Raw genomic sequence first — 21,121 nt, forward strand, 5'->3', positions numbered from 1 at the left:
CCTTCTTTTCCTATAACGTAATCAATTGTACCCCAGCCAAGCTCATAAGCTTCAACTGAAGGTAGTCTGTGGTAGATCACTTCTCTGTGCTCTGGGAGGCTTTCTGAATTACAGCACTGTGCACATAGAACATGTAGTTCTGGTGTAACTTGCTGTAGGTGCTGTGTCCAGAGCACTAGTAAGCAGCTACATGTGCACTGGTTACATTAAGAACCATCTAGAGACTCCATTGGTGAAGATGTCTTGGCTGTATTAGTAATCACAGCATGTTTCCTCACAATGGAATACAACACTCAGTACTAGCAAACTGGTGGAAGGTTTTGGTCTGTGCCGCTAACACTCTCCCCAACAACTCCTGGGATATTTCAGGAGATAAGACACATTTCAGGGACCATCCCTGAATTGCAAGTATCTTACTGTGGTTTAGAACTGACTAGCACAGAGGTGCTACTCATCTCACATCAATTGGTCTCAGTGCCTGGGAGCATTTCCAGATATATTTGATGTAGTAACATAAGCGGAGATTGAGAAAGCTTATTTGGCTTTGGGCTTGAAACAGCCCTTTGCAGATATTCTTCAGATGGACAGCTGAAGGCAGCTTCAACTTTTAGATGAACGTAGCTAAAAGACTCCCAAACGCTGGAGCAGCACGCAAACTCTCAGTCCTGCAGGAACTGACCAAGGACTGGTAATAGCTAACACCCCTCCTAATTCCTTGTAGACCTGCCACATTTCTCTTTGCAATGAACTTTCTTTCCAGTGCGTCCATCAGCTTTTCAGGTATCCAGGGAGTCCCAGCAGCCCCAGCCTGAATTAAGTGTAGATTGACTGTAGGGTTACTTCAATCCTAAAAACTTAATTCAAATCCGAAACCAAAAATATAAGGAGCAAGTATCTCTTCTTTATTCACATTATGAATATACATAGTGTAAAAAGAGAACAAATGCTTGTAACACCAGTCCCTAATTCTCAGTTCTCTCACAGGAAAAAAAAAAAAAGAAAAAAAAACAGGAAGGTTTTTGGTTGATTTTGGTTTATTTTCAATCTAGCAATATAGTAACCCATGTTGCAGATCTTCCTTGCCCCAAAATAAGGAAGCATAGACTTTATTTACCCCTCGTTTTAAAAAAGAGTAAATGAAGGAAAAAAGTTCCTTTTTCTTAACATTTAGTGCCTAGTTCCAAAACTGGGTTACATATAGAGAACTTCATTCCTGAGAGCATATTAATAAGGTTCACAATCCTAGATTTAATGGGAAATACTATTGACTAGCTGCTGTGAAAATGAGGGAACAATTTGGCTTTGTTCATTATACAAAGTAAAGTTGCTGTACCGGTTGCAAAGGCAATGAAGTATCTGCACTTTGAATTTATATCCACAGAATCCTTTGATTTTTGGAACTTTCTGCATGTGTTACAAATCAATGGGAATTGCCAGATGTTCCACACTTCTCAAGTCTAGCCCTTACTTAGTAGCCATAGACCCATGAATTCAGAAATCTGAGTTTCATGATGCTAGTTAAAAAGCAAAAAAGGTCTGTGGAGCTCTTGCTCTGAACACTGTTCTTTTTGAATTTTCTAGTGTATACTTCCACTCTCCAGCTTTACATTTCACAGCTATATAGCTTTTGAGGCAGTTTCTTACTGTGTAATTTGAGGATTTAGCATTCGTTTCAGTTATCTTAATGTCATAGGATGAACCTAGACTGCTTTCCCTGTAGCATTTTAAAAACATCTAAGTTATTAAAATGGAGTAATATTGAAAAATGTAAAAATTTTGGTTCACTTAAGCATTACATTAATAGTGTTTTCTGTCCTATGAACTAAGATGTGCTTAACAAAAGTAGGAGCTGTTGCTGCTACTGTGCAGCAGCTGGCATGAATTCAGTTACTGTTTGTTGCACTACCTTCCTGAGACCCAAAGAAATGGCAATTCAGAGGAGACTGTTCCAATGCACGACTCTAAAAGTAACTTACCTAAAGAGGTTATTCTTCCATTCTGATTACTCTGCTGTGCTGTAAAAAAGAAGCCAGTAGAAAACAGAAGTGGAGAGTGAAGTGAAACATTTGACTGACAAACAGGAAGGTGTAAACACAAAGGCACAGGCAATCTTGGCCAGCTGAGACAGGCAACCTGTTGATACATGACCTGCCTCATTTGGATGTGTTGCTGAGAAAATTGTGAAATTCACCTGTACTGGGCTATTCTGAAGCATTTATAATCTGTGGGATCAGGAAAAAATACACAATTAGGATGAGATATTCAGAACGATGAAAAGCAAGTTTTACATTTAGACTATTCAAACTCCAGTTACTTCCAAGTTACTAGCAATCTGGGAAAAAAATCTGCTATGGAAAACAGCACACCTACATCAGTTGATGGTACAAAAAAATGGAATTAAACTGCAATGTCACAGAGGTTAGCAGTAATCGTTAGCAACAACAAACTGCTATTATTAAAGGATGAAGTTGACATAAATTTGTTTCATTCATTTCATAGCAATTTTTTTTTTTATAATCTCAGTGCTAGTCTACCTGATGGTGCAGTATTTTATTATGCCTCTTGCATCCTGAAATTACATACATTTTAAAGAAAAAAAAACACAAAAGACAATTACAATCACTCAAAGTTGTATGGTTTAAGGTACAAGGCTCCAACTTTGCTTAAAGGAATGACTACTTTCATTCCATGTGTACTGAGACCTTGTCTACAAACACAGTGAACAAATACACTCTAATAAATATAAAGAACCAAACATCAGTAGAAATTGATCTTACAACAGAGACCAGTTCTCTACTACTGAAATTTGCATTTTCCTAACTTAAAAAAAAAAAAAGTCCACATACAAAGCAAAATAGGTAAACGGAAGTCTAAGCTGAGCAAACATTGTCCTTTGTATTCAGTGCCAGTTGTAGCAGTCTTTTGGAGGTAAATCATAATTTCTCTCTTCCTCTTCAGGTCCATAATCTACTGGCAGACCATAATTGTAATCAACTGTTACAACCGGTAATCTTTTGCCTTGTTCAATCTCTCTGGTAGGTTCACCTTGAAAAGTTTTTCTTTCATAGTCTATTGAACTACCTTCCTGGTGTACAGATGAAGATGGATGCATTGTACGTGAAGAATATGGTGCAAATCTGTTTTTTCCTCTGTTAAATTCATCCGAAGGATGCACTCTCCTACTGTCTTCTGGACAATTTGTTCGATTACTGTAAGAGGAGCAAACATGCACAATTAAGTCTTTACAAATAAAACAGTTCATTTTATACTCTCATTATGGTAGAGTATATTGTGGTAGTATTGTGTGGTAGACAGCACTTAAGAGTTAAATACAGCATCTATACTTCAACTTACGTGCTTACTGCAAATAGTTTTTTTTGTATTTTATAGTAAGTCAGTTTGAGATGTGCTTTTCATGCTAATGACTCAGATTAGGGATTCTCAAACCATTTCATAATGACATTCAAGCATGATATGGATGGACCACAATTTAGTCACGTCATTTGCTCAGTGTTCAGATTCAATAGTTTAAATTGCATTTAAGCAAAAAAAAAAAAAAAAGGTAAACCCAATTTTTACACTGTACAGTTATTTTTTAGGGGGTTGGATTCTGAAGGGATTAGAGTATAAAGGTAAGTCAGAAAACAACATATGAAATCCATTATTTACCTATAGCTTCTATTAAAGTCATCATTATCAGACCCGTAATCTCTATGAAGTGAAGGAGATGAGGAAAAATGAGGTTCCAGTACATTTTCATGGGAGGAAAAAGATTGACTTCTGAAAATAATTGCAAGAATTGCACATTAAGAGGAATACAAATGATTTCAGGCCTTTGAAAAGTATTAATTAAAATTACTTCAAATGAAATTTTAATAGAAGTATCTTAACTTTATTAGTTCACCATGTCAAAATATTTCTTGGTAATGATACACTGTCCTCTGTTTCACCAGTACAATGAAAATGATTAAATCAAGCTTTACTGGCAAATATCTGAACTATGTTCTGAAAGATAAAAAAGTATTTTTAAATATTATGTCAGAAACTTAACTACCGAATCCAGCAGGTTTAGCAGTAAGTGGTATATGTATTTGGGAGAATATGATGCAAGTTCATAAGCAAAAGGATTTCTAGGAAATTATTAATTCATGAAATAAGTGAAAGTTAGATTTCCTTTTAGTATTAATGCTTATTTCAGTTTGACTGAGGACATAAATAAAATTTTGTGTCCTCTTCTGTCTTGAGAATTGCTGTTTAAATCTAAGTTTCTATACAAAACAAAGTGGGAAAAAGTTTTGTTTCAAGCTAAGTCTGAAAAAAGTAAAACATAAGCTTTAATTTAAAGAAATACAATCTTCTAGTTTAGGAAACATTGGCTTTCGAAATTACAACACTCCAGCTTAAATCAGATCCTTCCATAAATCAAAATGTAAAGAGGTAATTAACTGATCATTCATATATGATTTTAGAAGGATTATTGTTTCAAATTATTATTTTCTTAATATTTATATATCAAAGAACTAATTTGAAATTTAATTTAAAAGTGCTGAGCTCTACACTTTTTCTCTCTAATCCTGGCCTTACAACTAAAGTGTGATTTACCTGTCTGAACACCATCCACCTGGCAAGTCATCATGACCAGGATGGTCATGGAAAGGTCTTGGCCTTTGTCCTTGCCCTTTATTAACATAATCAAAATCTTTTAACTGAGGCTGTTCCTGTAAGTCATCATAAGGCTGATGGTCATGAAAAGGTCCGTGCCTTTGTCCAGGACCTTTATTATCATAATCTTCTAGTTGCATCTCTGTTTGCAAGTCATTGTGCGGTTGGTTATCATGGAAATGTCTCAACCTCTGTCCATGAGCACGATTAACAAATTCAAAATCTCCCAGTTGCACCTGTGGCTGTAAGCCATCATGGGACTGATAGTCACGGAAAGGTCTCGGTCTTTGGCCAGGACCTTTGTTGACACAATCTAACTCTTTTAACTGCATTGGAGTCTGAAATTCGTCAGGAGAATGGTGGTCATGGAACTGCCTTCGTCTCTGGCCACGGCCCCTGCTACCAAAATCAAACTCCTTTGACTGCATATCTTCCTGCAAATTGTTGTGGGATGGATGGTCAGGGAAAGATCTCTGCCTTTGTCCACGGCCTCTGTTAAATTCGAAGTCCCTTGAATGTCTCTCTGCCTGTAAATCATCATGGAACTGGTGTCCATGAAAAGGTTTCAGCTGTTGTCCAGCTCCCTTGTTACTGAAGTCTAGGTCCTTCAGCTGTGTATCTTCTTGGTAATTGTCATAGAACTGGTGATCAGGAAAGGGCCTTCGCCGCTGTCCTGGTTCCCTATTGTAGTCCCAGTTTCTCATCTGCATTGGTGCTCTTAAATCATCTTGAGTCTGATGGTCATGAAATGATCTTCGTCTTTGTCCAGCTCCTTTATTAATGAAATCGAAATCTCTCAATTGTATCTGTCCTTGCAAATCATTCTGAGAGTGCTCATCATAAGCTCTTAATCTTTTCCCAGACCTGTAAAGAATTTCTTTCTTAAATAGGACATCTATACTCCTAAGTACAAGTTATTAATGACAGTAAGCTTTTTTAACTAAGAATTGATATGAAAGACATTGCAAGTAATATATATATGTATCACAGCTACTAAGAATCTAAACAGTAAGAAAGATTATAAAACTTTAAAACAATGCCACAGTAGAAGCTGTGACAAGCATTCAATTGTAATTCTATACTGCTTGTTCAACAGGCAAAACCAGTGATTCCAAATTAATTAAAAATAATTGCAGACAACTGCAGAATAATAAAGAAGGAACTCTAAAATTTTCCCAAGTAAACTGATTACTCAGCAACTTGTCTTCCCTTTATCTTTTCAATTTTTTTCTTATTCCGTAAATAAAATGTGTGTGAGTAGGCTATATTCATAAAATGTCTTTTAAATTAGAATATTTATAGTACTTCCAATGTTTCAAAACACCATACCTAGTTGTTAAAATCAGCTGACCTTCTTGTAACATTGTAATGCATTGCTACTTTAAAAACAACACATAGTAATAAATAATTATCTTTCCCACTCTGGGGAGTTTTGGCTTTTAATTTCACACTTCAGCCTATTACCCCTGAAAATCTTCATTTGGGAATCGTTCCACAGGTCCTTCCATGGCATGTGGAGGAGGCACAATATCCTCATCTGAATCCCATACATCCATTCCAAGGTTACTAGGAAGAATAAAAACAGCTCTTATAAGCTTATTATTATTATTATTATTATTTATTTATTTATTTATTTAAACATACTACTGAGAGAGAAGAAAAAAACCAACAAAGATTATTCATTTGAGAATTACAGCAATTTTTGGTTAAATTAAAGCTACATGTATCCATGAATTTCTTACAGAACTTCAATCTTGTAAAACTAGTTGGGGGAGGGCTGCAGAGAAAGCAAAAAGAATACCTAAACTTCATACATTTGGAACAACATCCAAAATATGAGACAAGCACCATACTTATTCAAAAATATGATATGGAACTAACTTTATGATTTAAGTGTATAAAGGAATGATAGCATTAAAACAAGAACAAAGGGCATTCAAATCAAAATAGGACAACCCAGATCACTCATATATTATTTTAAAATCAATTTAATGCTACAAGATATCATTGGTAAAGTAACTTAGTAAGATGTAAAGGTTAGCTGTTCTTATGTACAGTAGGGTGTGGATATGATAAAAATAAAATATTTCTTATGCATCAGGATAGTCTACTATGAGCAAGAGAGCTGAGAACAATCTGCCACTCTGAGTAGTTTTTCCCATACTGTATTTTCCCCTTAGAACTGTTATATTATTTTTTAAATACCTGATTCTACCAACAATAGCAGGCAGACCAGCGCTTGTAATGAAATCTATGCAGTGGCTCTTTTTCAATTTCAATGATAGAATACAGACTCGGTATAGCTGGAATAGTACGATACAACTACAACAATGCTCAATAGTACAAACTAGTTCAAAACTATTTTGAACCTCAAAAGATAAACAAAGGAAGTACATTGTATTTCATGTTATTCATATCAGAAGTCTTGCAAAATATGTGTGGTTGTATATTAAATGTTTAAGAGGGGGTTAATTCTGGCTTATGAATGTAAGTGAATTCTTCAAAATACCAGTAAACATACAGGAAAATCTTAAGCATGCAACTGAAAGCTTTAGCCTACCTTCTCATTGGTTGTGTTCTGAGATCTGTGAGATACACAAGACCATCTATTCGATGACCTCTGGCATCACCAAAAGCTAAAGAAAAAGAGATGCGAGTCTAATGAAATGCAAGCAAACTGAGCCACGAAAATATGAAAAGGCAGGTTTCTGTTGACCACGAGATTCTGAATTTGAAAAAAGTAATTCGCAGTCATACTAATGCTGAAGTATTTAATAGTGTAGCAAGCTGTGATCATTGTAGCTTTTATTTTTTTTTTTGTATTTTAAACAACCAAAACTAGTAGTGGCAGCAACCTATGACTGAAAACCCCTTCAAAGCAAAAGAAAAAAAAACGTTAAGCAGCTGAAACATCCTCCTATGGTGCAATTTGCTAAGCTCAAAACTTGTTTGGAACAGAATCAACAGTCAGAGAAATCTTCTATGGAGGTCAGCACATGAGATAATTCTCAGGATAGTAAAATAGAATTATAGTATTTGTGAATACGATTGTAGTTAATTGTGAATGACAACTTGACATTTGCCTTAGTTCAAAGTGTGTGAAATACCTTGGATTGCTGCCTCTGGATCCCAACCTTCAACATCTATAAGATATCTGAAGAAAAACATGGTTAGATCATTGTCCCAAAAGGGCTTACAGACTAATATAAAGCCACTATCTTTTTGAACACTGATTTTTGCTTTTATACAACTCTTACCTACATATAAGGTAGCCGGTTCTATTAATTCCATTAGTACAGTGGACACCAATGAGTTTCTCTGACAAAATGGAAAACACAGGCTTTAATAGTTCAGAAAATAAATTTACTATGAAATTAAAAGAAGATAAAAAGAAGTATTGTACTTTTCTAGTAAAGCAATGATAAATAATGCTTGCTATTTTCAAATTGATACTGTCACTCCTGTAAAATAACAAACACACTGAGACAGTCTGATGGACCTCTAGCAGCAGTTAGCTCACTGCTTCGAAACCTGTGAAGACTGAGATTAACTCTGCAGACCATAGCAAACAATAAAGAGGGATGATGAATAGGACATTCATGCTATTACATAAGTTTATTCTAGGTTGGTGTCCTAACCCTTCAGAATTTACTAAAAATTATTAGTAAGAAGAATCCTGAGAAATTTTAGGGGGTAATCTGGAACAGAGGGCAAGTTACAATGCACAAGGTAACATAAAAATGGAAGTTCTCACACCTCTGAATTTATATAAACACTGCCAAAACAGTCTTACTAGCTGGAACAGTAACAAATTAGGAATTGAATCTCTTGATTCTGAGAATAATAAATAATTAGATTTAAATACAGCCTATGCTTTATCCCATTAAAAGAACCATTGGATCAAAACAAGGAAAAACAATTATTTCCAAGTAAGTTCCCTAAGGCCAAAAAAAGAGCAAAGAAAGAACTTGCACATTAACTTTCTGAATAAGGACAAAACCATCTTACACTTTTTAATTTTCCCACTACTTCCAGGTTAGGTTCTTATACCTGAAATTTAAGCCAGAGCTCTTTCATTCAACAGAGCTGACCTTCCACTGCAAAACAACAGTTACATTCTGCAGCAAAAACTGTATGCACTTGGAAATTTAAACTGTATTTTCTCACAGAAAATGCCAGAGTAACCATAGCAATTAGCATGAAAAAAGTCTGAAGGAATGACTCTTCAATATCAGATAGATGAACAGTTAAAATCTGTAGCAAATAAAGCGAGAAGGTAAAAGCTGCAAACAGGCTGTGGCAAAGCGCCTGCAAATTTATTTCCCTGAAAAGCACTTGTATCATTCCAGGGAGAATTGTACTAATGCAAAAACACTAAAATGGCAACAGATCCACATTGTGGAAACACTGATGTTGTGTCTGCAAAATGATTTTTAAGAATTGCTAGGATATGAGGGCAATAATGGGTTTATAACTCAGAAAACTGCTATGTGAGACTAAACGGTCTCCATTAGGTCGCCCACAAATATCAGTGCCCAGTGCCATCAGAGAAACTGTGCTATTTAAAACATCCATAAAGGGCCAGCAGTTGTGACACTGAACTGATGGAGGACAATTTGAGTGAAACAGATAAAAGTCTTATTTCTCTTGAGTACTATGTCAGCTAGGTGGAGGCAACTGATTTAAACCTTGTGAAACAGGTACTTATAAGGTGGATTTCAGGTGAAGGCATTCAACAAGCACTGAACAGGGAAGACTTCCCTAGCACAATCAGACAAGTAAAATAAAAAAGCATAAATACAGCAGCATCAAGGAGTACAAAAAGGACAAACCTGAGATCCCAGATGTCTTAAAGAATCTACTGTGATTAATATAAGATGCAGTTAACACTGAAATAAAAATGTTGGTCTTTTACAGCTTAAGATGTTGATATTTACCGTTTCCTGCATTTTCCCACAGGAATTTTCTGACCCACTTTTTGAACTGTAGGATAGTAGCATTATCAGGGACTTCAAGTCCAACAGTGTAAAGTTTCTTGTACTGCACACTTTTAGGTAAGTCCTAGCAACAAAAAGAAAAAAATTGTGAACATTATTGAAATCTTGCATCAAGGGAAAACCCTGAAGCAGTATCTATAATAATGCCCATGAAAAACAGTAGCTCAAATGCTGCATAGAAACTGAAAATGATCTTGACATGACTGTATAGAGACATGCTCTCAGAAACTACCATTTGCGTTTCTGTTGTAAACACCTGATCTCAAAGAATAGTTTGTTTCTACACAGGACTTTCTTATCCCTAACAATAAGGCAGACCATTAACTAAAGAGAGCAGATTCTTGTAATTCCATTCTAACACATTTAACAACTATTAGCAATAGTTACCCTTCCCAACAATAATCATATACACACATCTGCACGCTAAGCATGTCAGGTCAATGTACATTCGAAGATTAACATTCAGTTTTAACAATCCTATTTATTTTCCTTTTCAATAGGAAGCAATCAAAATTGTTTGGACTATACAGGTAACAAATTTGAAATAAGGTAATTTTTAAAATGCATACTTTTTAGTGGTTACCACTGAAGATGAGTAAAGAAACTACTAAAAAAGCCCACCTTAGGCATAAATGAGAATGTCTTCAGGATACAGGCTGAAAGTCTTCAGCATCTTTTTTGCAGTGCTTAGTGCTGAAGTCTTTATCCATTATTCTAAGCAACCATAATACAAATAAGCCACAAATGTAACTAGCTGGGGGAGAGAGTTATTTCCTCTGTGATAAAACATTTGGTTTCTATTAGAGCCACAAAGTAAGTTTAGATGGCTCAACTTGTCTAGTCGAGATGAGCAAATACATAAATACTTTAAAACAAATATGGCAGCAACTATTTTATTTTTTATATTCTTGCATTACCTTAACTTCATAGTATCGTGTAGTATATGTTAAATCAATAATTAATCCAAGCTCCACATTTAGGGCTTTCATTGCAGCAATTAAGTCTTTTGGTGTAAATTTCTGGGTTGGGGTAAGCCTCTGGTTAATTGCCTACAATGAAAATGGAAAAGAAAAATTTGCTTAACTTCTAATAACAAAACATTTGTAATATTCAGCCATGTTAAACAAGAAAACATCAGTTTATAAAAGTGAATGTTTACACTATCAAAACCATACCCATGTTTTATACAGATTAAGAAATGAAAAGGAACCAAATAACAAGAAACCAATAATTTGTTCCTATTCAGATGAAAAGGCAACAAAATGTGGAGTAACTTCCATTTGCACATTAGCAAACATTATTTGTGGAAGTACTGATTTGACAGTAAAAAATCCTACAAAATGCTGCATATAGATATACACAGATTAAGTAACTAAACAGGAAAAAGCAAAGCACCCCAACCCTTTTCCCCTAAAACATATTGTACAAAACAAACTGTACAATAGTATAAAATTAACTGTGTATTTCACAAAAAAACATTGTGACAAGTTGTGATATCAGAGTTCACTTATTCTAAAGGTTTTAACTTTCTCCCCAGAAATGTTATGCAGGCATTTTTATCCTCGCTTCATCTCTTGGCAGAATGTATAGAACTAGAAAATTACTGCATGTGTAGCACTGGAAATATTAAATAAGAGTAAAATACAGTGGCTAAAAAAGCTGCATGTTGGTGAACAATGAATAATTGATTTCATTTTGACAGACACAGTGGAAAAATTGTTTACTCACCCTATTGTAGCTGTGGTTTTTGAAACGTGTTCTCCATTCTAGGTATGAAAATGCCTCATGCGCAAAACTGGATTTTCTCTGAATAGTGTGCTGTTCACTGTGAGAGCCTTTTGACACAGGCTCTGTTACAACCCATAAAGACAGTGGCAAAACAGACGCAGCAGCCTCAACCACCTCTCAGTTCCTTTGTCAATAAGAAATTCAAGTAGACTGTACTCAGAACTAATGGAAAGGAAGGCAGCCACAGACCACACACCTCTCAGAACCACAGATGCTATAGGGTAACTAACTACTCCATCTTTTGACAGTACAGATTCTAATTTACGATGCTAGCAAGCAATTTGAATCAAGTTGAGAAACAGAGGCAGGAATTCTAATTAAAGAATAAACAGCAGGACATTCCCAAGCTTTGATTAGGAAGCTTGAGCTTAAAAAAAAATAGCATAGAAAGCACATAGAAGTATTCTGTCCTAAGTATTTCAAAAATTGGTATAATGCTGAAAAAAGTGGAGGTTGTCTAAGTTCAAACAAAATGAAGAGTAGTCAGTTATCTCTCAGCTACTCAGCAGTGTTTTTTAATAAAATTTGCAGCTAAATTTACTAACTTTGAGGTGACAAAACACGAGTCTGCAGAAGTCTGCGACAGAACTTGAAAGAATTTTTTCTTTTACTATGTGAACCCACAATTAATATTGAGGGGAAATACAATTTTAAAAAATATGACACCTGTAAACATATTGCTTGGTTGAGTAAACAGTCACATGTGTTATGAAAGACTATGTATTGAAAGACTTTGAGATTTTCTGAAAAACTCATCAAGAATTCTGCAAAAATGTCTATCCTTTTACGATCACTGGCTTATGAGCTCCTTACAGGCTATCACAGAAGATACAAGGAGTATCTTGTATCTTGTGAGAGATACAAGTGAGCTACAGGGGAAGTTGGTGAGTATCTTTCTCTGAATCTAGAGAGACAAGGAACTTGAAAAATATGCAGTGAAAAAATCCTGCATAGAGCAGTATGTCTATGCAAAAAATGGTGCTGGATCAAGTGGAATTACAGGAGCTGCTGATGCAAAAATCTCTCCTACTTAAACAGCAAAGAAGCTAATTATAAATCTACTGAATCTTATATCCACCTGTGGATAGATCTACCCTCTGGCAGCCTCTGGTGGAAGACATGCGGCTGTTGTGCGATCCATCAGTACCATGGAGAATATGACCAATATCAGGTCTGAGATCTTTGGTGTCAAAGCAATAGAAACATCATATGAAAACTGTGTGAAAGCAGCTAAGGAAGTGAACACTGTGAGCATTGCACTTCAGTCAGTTAACAGAATTGTGACTGAAAACATAAAGGGCACTAATATGCCATAATAATAATATTTTTTTTGTGTGGGGGAAAACTGCAGACAATATCTTAGGCAGAATATTTACTACTAACTGCTAAGATTACGTCTAGCTGTTGAATGTTAAAAGAGCTTAGAAACATCTTTCCTGTGTATCTGAAGCAGGGACTTAAAAAAGTGGTGTGCAAATCAAGTGTTAATTTATATCGAAGGGCAAATTTGCAGCCCTATCCCTCAATCCATCAAAGAACTGATGGACTGAAAAAAAGACAGCCTCCACATTTTGTCCTGTCACAAAAAACGTGGAGAACTGGCTCAGTGTATTTAATAGATTAAGACATTACTCCATCTTAGTAAGAATCTAACGGAGTTACTAACACATTAATCAAATAAATCTACGAATACTGCATTTCTCCATATCACTATAAAAGTTTTTGCTTACAGAACTGGTAGTCTGGATCCCTAATTTTTAAAAGTACTGCAGTAGCTGGAATCTTTTAATAGCCTGATTTCCGTAAACTTGTATTTGGGCTTATACTACCTGGATTGTTAGTTGTATTTTAAGCCCCTCCATAGTGATAATTGGACTTTTCTCATAACAGTCAAGAAAAGATGTTAAATAAGATCATGAATTTAAGAGTGTCAAATCAAATCAGAAAGTGATCAAATCAGTTTTCCTGATTGGTTAGAAATGAGACTGTATGATTTTCAGAAGAATAAAAGAGTAACATCAAATACAAACTTTAAAAGAGAGAGAAAAAAAATATATTATGTACATAAAGCCATTGGTAGATGACTGGACTGATTTTTTAAATACCACAAAATATTTTTTCATAAAACTTTCCAGAAGCTTGCATGAATATTAATGCTATTCATTACTTTTGCATTGTATTTAGTAGAGACATTCTGTAATTACTGTTTATACATACCCCTTTTAAAGGTACTTTAAATGCAATAAATCTAGTTCCTGGTATAGGCTGTCCAACTGGTGTCAAGCTCCGCCATCTGCAATGAAGTAAACATTTATTATAAGTATTTTCAAACAACATGATTCAACAGAAGATGCGTAGCTCCATATAAAACTTCTAAAATAAAGATATTGCCTCTTAGAATTAAAACTTTGGTAAAATAGTACATAAAAATAACACCTCTTTAAAATTATCATAGTTATTTCAAACTATGTGTATCTTACATAGCAAGAAACCTTGTCACATTAAAGCTGTGTTAAATGTAATAGTTATTTAACACTTCTCCAATCATAAATGGTAGCTGTCTTTTTTTCCTATGATGAGCCATGCAACCCACTAGCATAGTATATTAAGCTTTAGATTTACCAACAACAGGATCCAATAGTTCTTAAATTCTTTGACCACATAATCAAGCAGTTGTAACTGATATGCACAAGTGTTTAAAAAAATGACCACTTTAATCCTTATAAATTTTTTATTTTTTTAAATCCATCATCAAATAATAACCTGTTTAACCAAGAAACTTAAGATCTTTTTAGTATCACTATAATAAATATTTTTTTCTTATGGTATTACATATTTGAATAAAATTAATGGATCCACATTCTTCTGGGATAAATGAAAGAGAGTTGCCTAGAAGATGCCAGAAGAATATCAACAGTGTTACTACTGGATTGATCAGCTTATTTAGCATGCCACACAATTTATGTAAAGACACTCCTATTGTTTGCAAATCTAAAATCAGGATCCATAACAAAAGGAATCTTTACTGTCCATAAAGCACTGTTATAAAGAAAATACTTCTAACATACATTGTGCACAATTGCTGTTATCACACAATAGAGGTGTGTCCCCAAATCTGCACTTATTCCACAAAGTGGTACTGAGATATTGTCAGTACATTTGAAAACAGTCTTTTTCTTTCCTTCTTTTTTCAACTTCCAGAAACCTTCATCCCCTCAAAATGTTAGGGCAGTACTTACAAACAAGTAGTGCCAATATTACGTAAAGGGTATGGTTCAACAGGTAAAAATAAGTCTTTTTGTATTATAGTTGGCACAAGTTTTTCAATTTGGCTGAATCAAACACCTTTAAAAAGTTGCTTAAATAACAATGTCAATTACTATTGTTAATTGCCTAAATAACAGTATCAGTTACTATTCTTAATTACTTAAATAACAATGAAACGCTAAGTTTACATTCATTAAAAAATACAAAGGTAGATTTCGCAAATGTGTTCACTTTGTAATATGCTTCTTTTTCAAAACAACAGCCTTTGCTTCACTTCCTCTTGGCACTTTGCAAAAAACGAAGAATATTCCAACACACAAAAATTTAGCAAAAATCACTTTAATATGAAGACTTATGTTACAACACTTGAAATGCTGGTAATTCCAAAACCCCAAAGAACTGGTGTTCACAAATTCTACAGTGTGCTTGAAGAAACCCTGGACATACCGCATTTCAGAGATGCCAGTATTTTTAAACCATATGAAAAACTTTATGTGAAAAGTCAATTAGCAGATTGATTTTACCTTCATTGAGGTGAATTACTAAATTTAGTTGTAAAATGAGAAAAACAACTTCTGAAACTGTTTTACTTCTCTTAGTTTAAGACAGATAAATTGTACATGAATCAAGATCGCAAAAAGTGTTAATATACAGAAAATATTACTGAATCTAACAAAAACCACAACATAATGAAGTATCCTGGTGATAAGATTTTATCTAATTCACGTTATAAACCACTCCGTGATTCTGTGATTGTCTAAAAAAGATACTACATGCTATAAGCCATGTTCAGATGTATGTTTAATCTGAACTACTGTTAAAATTAATGAGAAAATCAGGCTTAACAACTCCAGCCTCTTGCTATTTTAAAATAACTCTGGAAATTACATTTCTTTATTTAAAACTTTTGCCCATTTCCAAATAAAATTAGAAGATAGGCTGTGTCTAGGGATATAGAAACTAGTGCCAATAACACTAAAATGTACAACATACTTTACAAAAGTAAGATTTAACTGGACAAGCAGCCAGAGGCCATATTCACATATCCATGTTTAAAAGCATTCTGAAGGAAGGTAGAAGTTAAGCATTCCAGCCACAGAAGACCAATCAGCCTATGTAGGAAGACAGCTGGATATCATAGGTTAGAAAATCAGGTCTTCTTTAATCAGTTTTCTCTTGGAAAACTATGAATGGAAATCTACCGTGATTATTGTAAATTCCAAGCAACTAGAAGCCAGCAAGAAGTTATTAAAGATTGCTTAAAAATCTAATTTGCTATCATTAGCAATGTAACAAAGACTTTGGAAAATTCTGAACTTTTCATCAATCCTCTCACGACTTCTGCAAAAATCAGCAAAACCTGGCAGCTCTATAGTAGAAAATAAGCAGAAAACGTTCTTTATCAGAAAATGTAAAGGGTATATGTTGCATGTTACCTTTAAAATAATAATAATAAAATTCAGCATACTGATGCAGAACTAAAAATGATCAAAAAAAAAAAAAAAAGCAGATCAAAATTAAGCAAAAATTGCCTAAAGGAAATGAACTCAATTATTTTTGTGGTTGATGAAGGAATATAGTTGGGAAGTAAAGGTGGCAGGGCTTAAGTAAAACTCCTGAAGTCTGGATAAAGGCTGAAAGGACAAAAGATGGATGAGTTACATATCTTTGAAACAGCAGTTACAGAAACAAAGACAAATAGTATTTTAACAAGTACAAATGAGAATCATGACACACAATTTGTGTCCTGCTTGGATGGAAAGAAACCCCTGAGTCAAAGGTGTTATTCAAAAGACTTGACACAATCATCATTTCTGTAGCAGTGATTAAAAAGTAACAGAGGCTTGAGTTAAAAAACAAGCTGGACATGAAGTAGCTGAAACATGGCAGTAAGAGTTTCCTGAACAAGGCAGTGGTGTCTCACTGAGATGCAGACACAGAAATAGATGTGTCTTGAAACAGATTTAGGCATTTGCAATTATAGAGGGCAGAGCTATGCCCTCTATAGTGAATACCATAGAATGCATGGTATTCACATTATAAAGACGTTGTGATAAGAGTCTAAGATGGAATCACATAACAGTTACATCCTGTGCACACACAATGCATTTATAATTAGAGTATTATTTCTCTCCATTTTCAAATAGGTAAACAATCCATGGACTACATGCAGATCAAGATCTGAAAGGCAACAAAATGTAAATTATTTAATTATTTGCCTTTCCCAGTTCAGGATCATGTTTTGTCTTTGTCACTTCCCAACTACCATCAAATATCACAGAACTGTGGCAGAATTTTGCCCATACAATTGTTTGCTTAACAATTCAGGTGTTTCTACAATTCTGAAGCCTATTATGAACATCTTATGGTTATGAACCTACCTTGGGAAGTGAATTCCTAATCATTCAAAAAGGATAATACAGTAGCTGTAGAGAAACTTGAGTATGAAATACCGGGAGCTGCAGCAAGACCATTTAGAAAATACTAGTTGCAATCTCTCTTCCTTTTTGGCTACTGCTACTACACGACATACACACAGCTCTATTTTCCTAGTAGCTTCTGTAGATACCATAACTGATAATTGTTGAAGAAAAGACACCCCTAAAAGATCTATACATGTTTTCAAGATAGAACACAGTGCACTGGTCAAAAGCCGATGGAAGAGAATATAGAGAGCTGTTAATCATCTGTTAAAACAGATTTCTCCCTTTCCTTTACTTCAGCCTGTGTCATAGCTTGCAAAAAGAACAGTGAATGTGCAAAGCACAGGAGAAAAAGTCTCCTTCCCATATCGATAAGTAATTGCATAGCTTTGCACTTGTGGTTGTGTATTGAAACACTAAAGCCATGCCTTAAGAGCTGTATGGCAATGATACAATCATTACTCAGGTATTATAAGTTGTTTCTTCTGATACCACATTTTTTAAATGAAAACATTCTATGCCTGACAGTATGAAGCACTTGTACTTGACAATTAAACTCTCGCATTACTGTAATCTTTATCTTCCATCCACCCTTGAACATGCATTTCATAGACCAAAATACAGAATCGGTTATGCCAGTCTTTAACACTGTTGTAAATGAAATGCTGATGTTTTGAAGTCTGCACTAGAATAAAAAAGTATGTTCACAGTGTATAGGTAAAAATAATTCAGTTTTATCTTTATAATAAAAAGACCCCACTCCTGGGATTTTATTTAGACCCTTTAAGGAAAACACACAATAAGGTGGTATTTCTGCAGATGCTTTTCAAAACTGAAATCTAACTTTATTAAATTATACTCACAGTAGGACTTGGGATGCTGATGCGCACACATATATAAAGCAGTAAAACCATCACAGCACTGTGGTAGCTCTTTAGATAGCTTGAACTCCCTCTACTGGCTAGTTCTCCCCTAAAACACCATCATACACAACTACTTACGGACAACACTGTTTCAGACACCTTGGTGGAAACTGCAGTCGAACAGACCACTTGAATCCCTCTCTTATAGTACACCTCATTTTGTTATAAAATTATCTCCCTAGTGTGACTTTATAGGACTAAGACTGCAATGGATACTGCACACCTTATCTCTGCTCCGAGACTTTATTGGGAAAAGGGAGAAATATTTTTTACTATAAAGGAGTACAGGAAGTCTGGCCTGATTTGTTAATAGTATCAAAAAATAATTATCTGAGTAAGTTGAAAACACTTCAGTATCATGACTAACAGGAGTATCATCAGTTAATTCTAGTTTTACAACCAATTAGTCTACAGCAGATGTTCCTCTCCTTGAAAGAAGCACAGGTGTTAGTTTCTAAGCACAGAAGCCAAAAGAAGAGTCCATTGCTTCTTCCATACTTACAGATGAAATGCATACAGCCTAAAAGCAGCTCCAGCTCAAAAACAATGGGGAAAAATAAGGGATAAATAAGCACCTGATGCATGAGAAATGTTTTCATAATAATTTCTGTGTATGAAGAAAACAAGCCTCACAGTTATTATTCAGACTTTCAGTTACTGCTTGCAAGCCTAACCCACTCCAGAGTTCAATCTTTTGTGTCCACTTTCTAACTGAATTTTCATAGAAGCTTAAGTAGCACTTCCTTAAATTTTATTCTAATTTAAATCCCTGAGTTTGCCTGCTACAAAAAAAATCAGTTTCTTGAAGCTTTGCTTTTTTTTTTTTTTTAATTTTGCATAACTTTTGTTTCTATTCGTTGCTTTTAGACCACCGTATTTTAGAGGAAATTATGCTTTTTGTATTTTATTGCTCCTACTAAGCATGTTAATAAACTTTCCCTGAAACCTGGATAATGTCCACCTAAACAATGTCCTCCTAAAAAAAAAAAAAAAAAAAGGAAATATTAAGTTATTTTTCCATTACAATGTGCCTTTCTATCTCAGCACATACTTTTACCCAATAAGTTTGTAATGCAGTAACACACGGGTTCAACTTTTAAACTTGGACTTCTTTTTAATAGAACCTGGACATTTTCTTAATAGAATTGAAGAATAGAACTGTGTTTATTTTAACTGAGACTATTTTGTGGTCCCCATATGCACTCCCATTCAAGTCATCAGAAAGCCAGTAGAATAGTGCTTTTTTTATTGTTATTTTCATTGATAAAACTTTTTTGTTGTCTTCTTGTATAACAAAACAAAACTACTGGATTGTCTTTCTGGACCTGAATGCTCTTCACGTGCATGCAATCACCTGCTCCCATCTTATTTGTTCTTCCCCAACTCTTGGTAGCAAATGTGAGTAAGGATGGACTACACTCCAGTACCCCAGAGAAGTATGCACCTGAGGTTAAGGTTAGGAAGAAGGGACTCTGGCTGACGAAGGAGACGTGCTCACAGACAGGTTTGAGCATTATACTCACCTAGGGGATGAAGGGTTGGGCTGTCTTGGAGAAGGTTCCTACCTTACCTGGCAGTAAGTGGTGAAGATGCTTGTGGCAAGCAAGCGCCTGGGGCAGCGAGTGCCCCTTCTCTGTGGGCAGGACTATGCCCACTCCTGCCTCTCTTAGTGTGAGGGATACTTACCCATCGGGGATAGTATTCTTCTTTACCATGCTGAAAGCAGGAGCAGGCAGAGCAGGAGACAACGGTGAAAGTGCGCACTGCAGCAAAGGAAAGAGAACCGCGCAGTTAACACGGTGCTAATCTCTTTCTGCATCAATGGGCCTTTTCACAGAGCTGACTCTCAAGGTAAAATAAACGCAGCTGTCAGCTCGAAGCCATCCTGAACGAGTTCTGCCGCCTGCAAGCTAGCCTACTTTCTCCACTGTTACGGTACAAGAGGGAAAGACAACAACTCACCTCTCCTCTCCAGGAGCCCAAAAGAACCGGAGAGGAGAGGCGGCGGGTTGCTAACTCTAGCAGCAGCGCTGCAGGGACGGAGATTTTGCTGGCAGCCCCGCTGCGGCGGCTCGGAGCAGCCCGCTCTGCCCCTGCGCTCCCGGAGCGAGACCTCTCGCCTCAACGAGCAGAAACTCCGGGCAGCTGCAAGAGGCGAGGCCAGCACCTCAGCGAGAGAAGGGCGGGCGCCTGCCCCGCTCTAACCCCGGCGGGTCCGGCACCGCCGGGTCCTGGGCACCGCCAGCACCCGCCGGGGCCGGGAGCCCCCCCTGCGGCAGAGGGGCCCATGCCCGCCGCTCCAGGGCGGCCGCGGCTCCCTCCTCAGAGCCGCCACCGAGGCGGGGAGCCCCGGCCTGGGACAGCTCGGGGGCGGCTGAGTCGAGGGGAGGGGAAAAGAAAGAAAAAAAAATAATTAAAAAAAAAAAGCGAGACGAGGGCAAAGGGGAGGTCGCGGCCCGGCAGCAGGGGGTTGGGGGGCGGGCTGTGGCCAGGGGGTGGGCTGTGAGGAGAGGGGTACGACTCGCTGCCGGGGAGGGCCCGGGCGCCGGGGAGGAGCGGGGCTGCGGGCGGCCCGTACCCTGACAGGATCCCCCCGGCGCACCAAGGCTGGGCCGAGCCGGGCCGCGCCGCACCTTCCCCAACGGGGCGCCACTGCGCCTGCGCACCGCCCAGCCCGGCTTCGGCGCGGGGAGGAGGAAAATGGCGCCGGCTCCGCCGCAGCCGGGGCGGCCAATCGCGAGCTTCTGCGCGTGCGCGGCGGGCCCGGCGGCACACGGGGGGGGAGCCGCGGGACGCATGCGCGCCGCGTGGAGGGGGCGCGGCGGAGGGGAGGTGGGTGTGGGGTCTCGGTGTGTCGTGAGTGTTCCCTGAGGGAACGCGGGGCTGGGCTCTTCCCTTCGCTCCTACAGTGACTGCTTCGTCTCCTCCTCGTTCCCCTCTCGTTTTTCCAGTGACTCCCTGCAGGACCGCCCACCTTGCAGGCAGTCTGCAGCCTTGTAGCTCTTCAGCTCCCTCCAAATGCCTGGTTTAAAACACGTAGGTGCTTGGTAGCCTGGGGCTG

At 37.0% G+C, this 21,121-nt stretch overlaps 1 protein-coding gene across 7 annotated transcripts; it reads right to left on the reverse strand.

Moving 5' to 3' along the window:
- Nucleotides 1-881: 881 nt before the first annotated feature.
- On the reverse strand, nucleotides 882-20,790 carry LOC137859248 (uncharacterized). Of its 7 annotated transcripts, XM_068688118.1 has the most exons (13): nucleotides 20,639-20,790; nucleotides 20,023-20,205; nucleotides 19,747-19,823; nucleotides 13,665-13,740; nucleotides 10,577-10,708; nucleotides 9,600-9,723; nucleotides 7,920-7,980; nucleotides 7,770-7,816; nucleotides 7,223-7,298; nucleotides 6,127-6,228; nucleotides 4,603-5,526; nucleotides 3,670-3,780; nucleotides 882-3,209 (listed from the first exon to the last, which is right to left on the reverse strand). In XM_068688118.1, exons 3-13 carry the CDS (start codon nucleotides 19,773-19,775, stop codon nucleotides 2,900-2,902), a joined length of 1,992 nt encoding a protein of 663 aa, XP_068544219.1. In that variant the 5' UTR covers nucleotides 19,776-19,823; nucleotides 20,023-20,205; nucleotides 20,639-20,790; the 3' UTR covers nucleotides 882-2,899. The 7 variants fall into 7 exon arrangements, with proteins under 7 accessions (XP_068544219.1, XP_068544220.1, XP_068544222.1 ...); XM_068688119.1 differs by lacking the exon at nucleotides 20,023-20,205 and having other exon boundaries at nucleotides 20,639-20,774; XM_068688121.1 differs by lacking the exons at nucleotides 20,023-20,205; nucleotides 20,639-20,790 and adding an exon at nucleotides 11,388-11,571 and having other exon boundaries at nucleotides 19,747-19,798.
- Between the last annotated feature and the right edge of the window lie 331 nt (nucleotides 20,791-21,121).

This window comes from Anas acuta, chromosome 7 (genome assembly GCF_963932015.1).
Source record: "Anas acuta chromosome 7, bAnaAcu1.1, whole genome shotgun sequence".
NCBI lineage: Eukaryota > Metazoa > Chordata > Aves > Anseriformes > Anatidae > Anas > Anas acuta.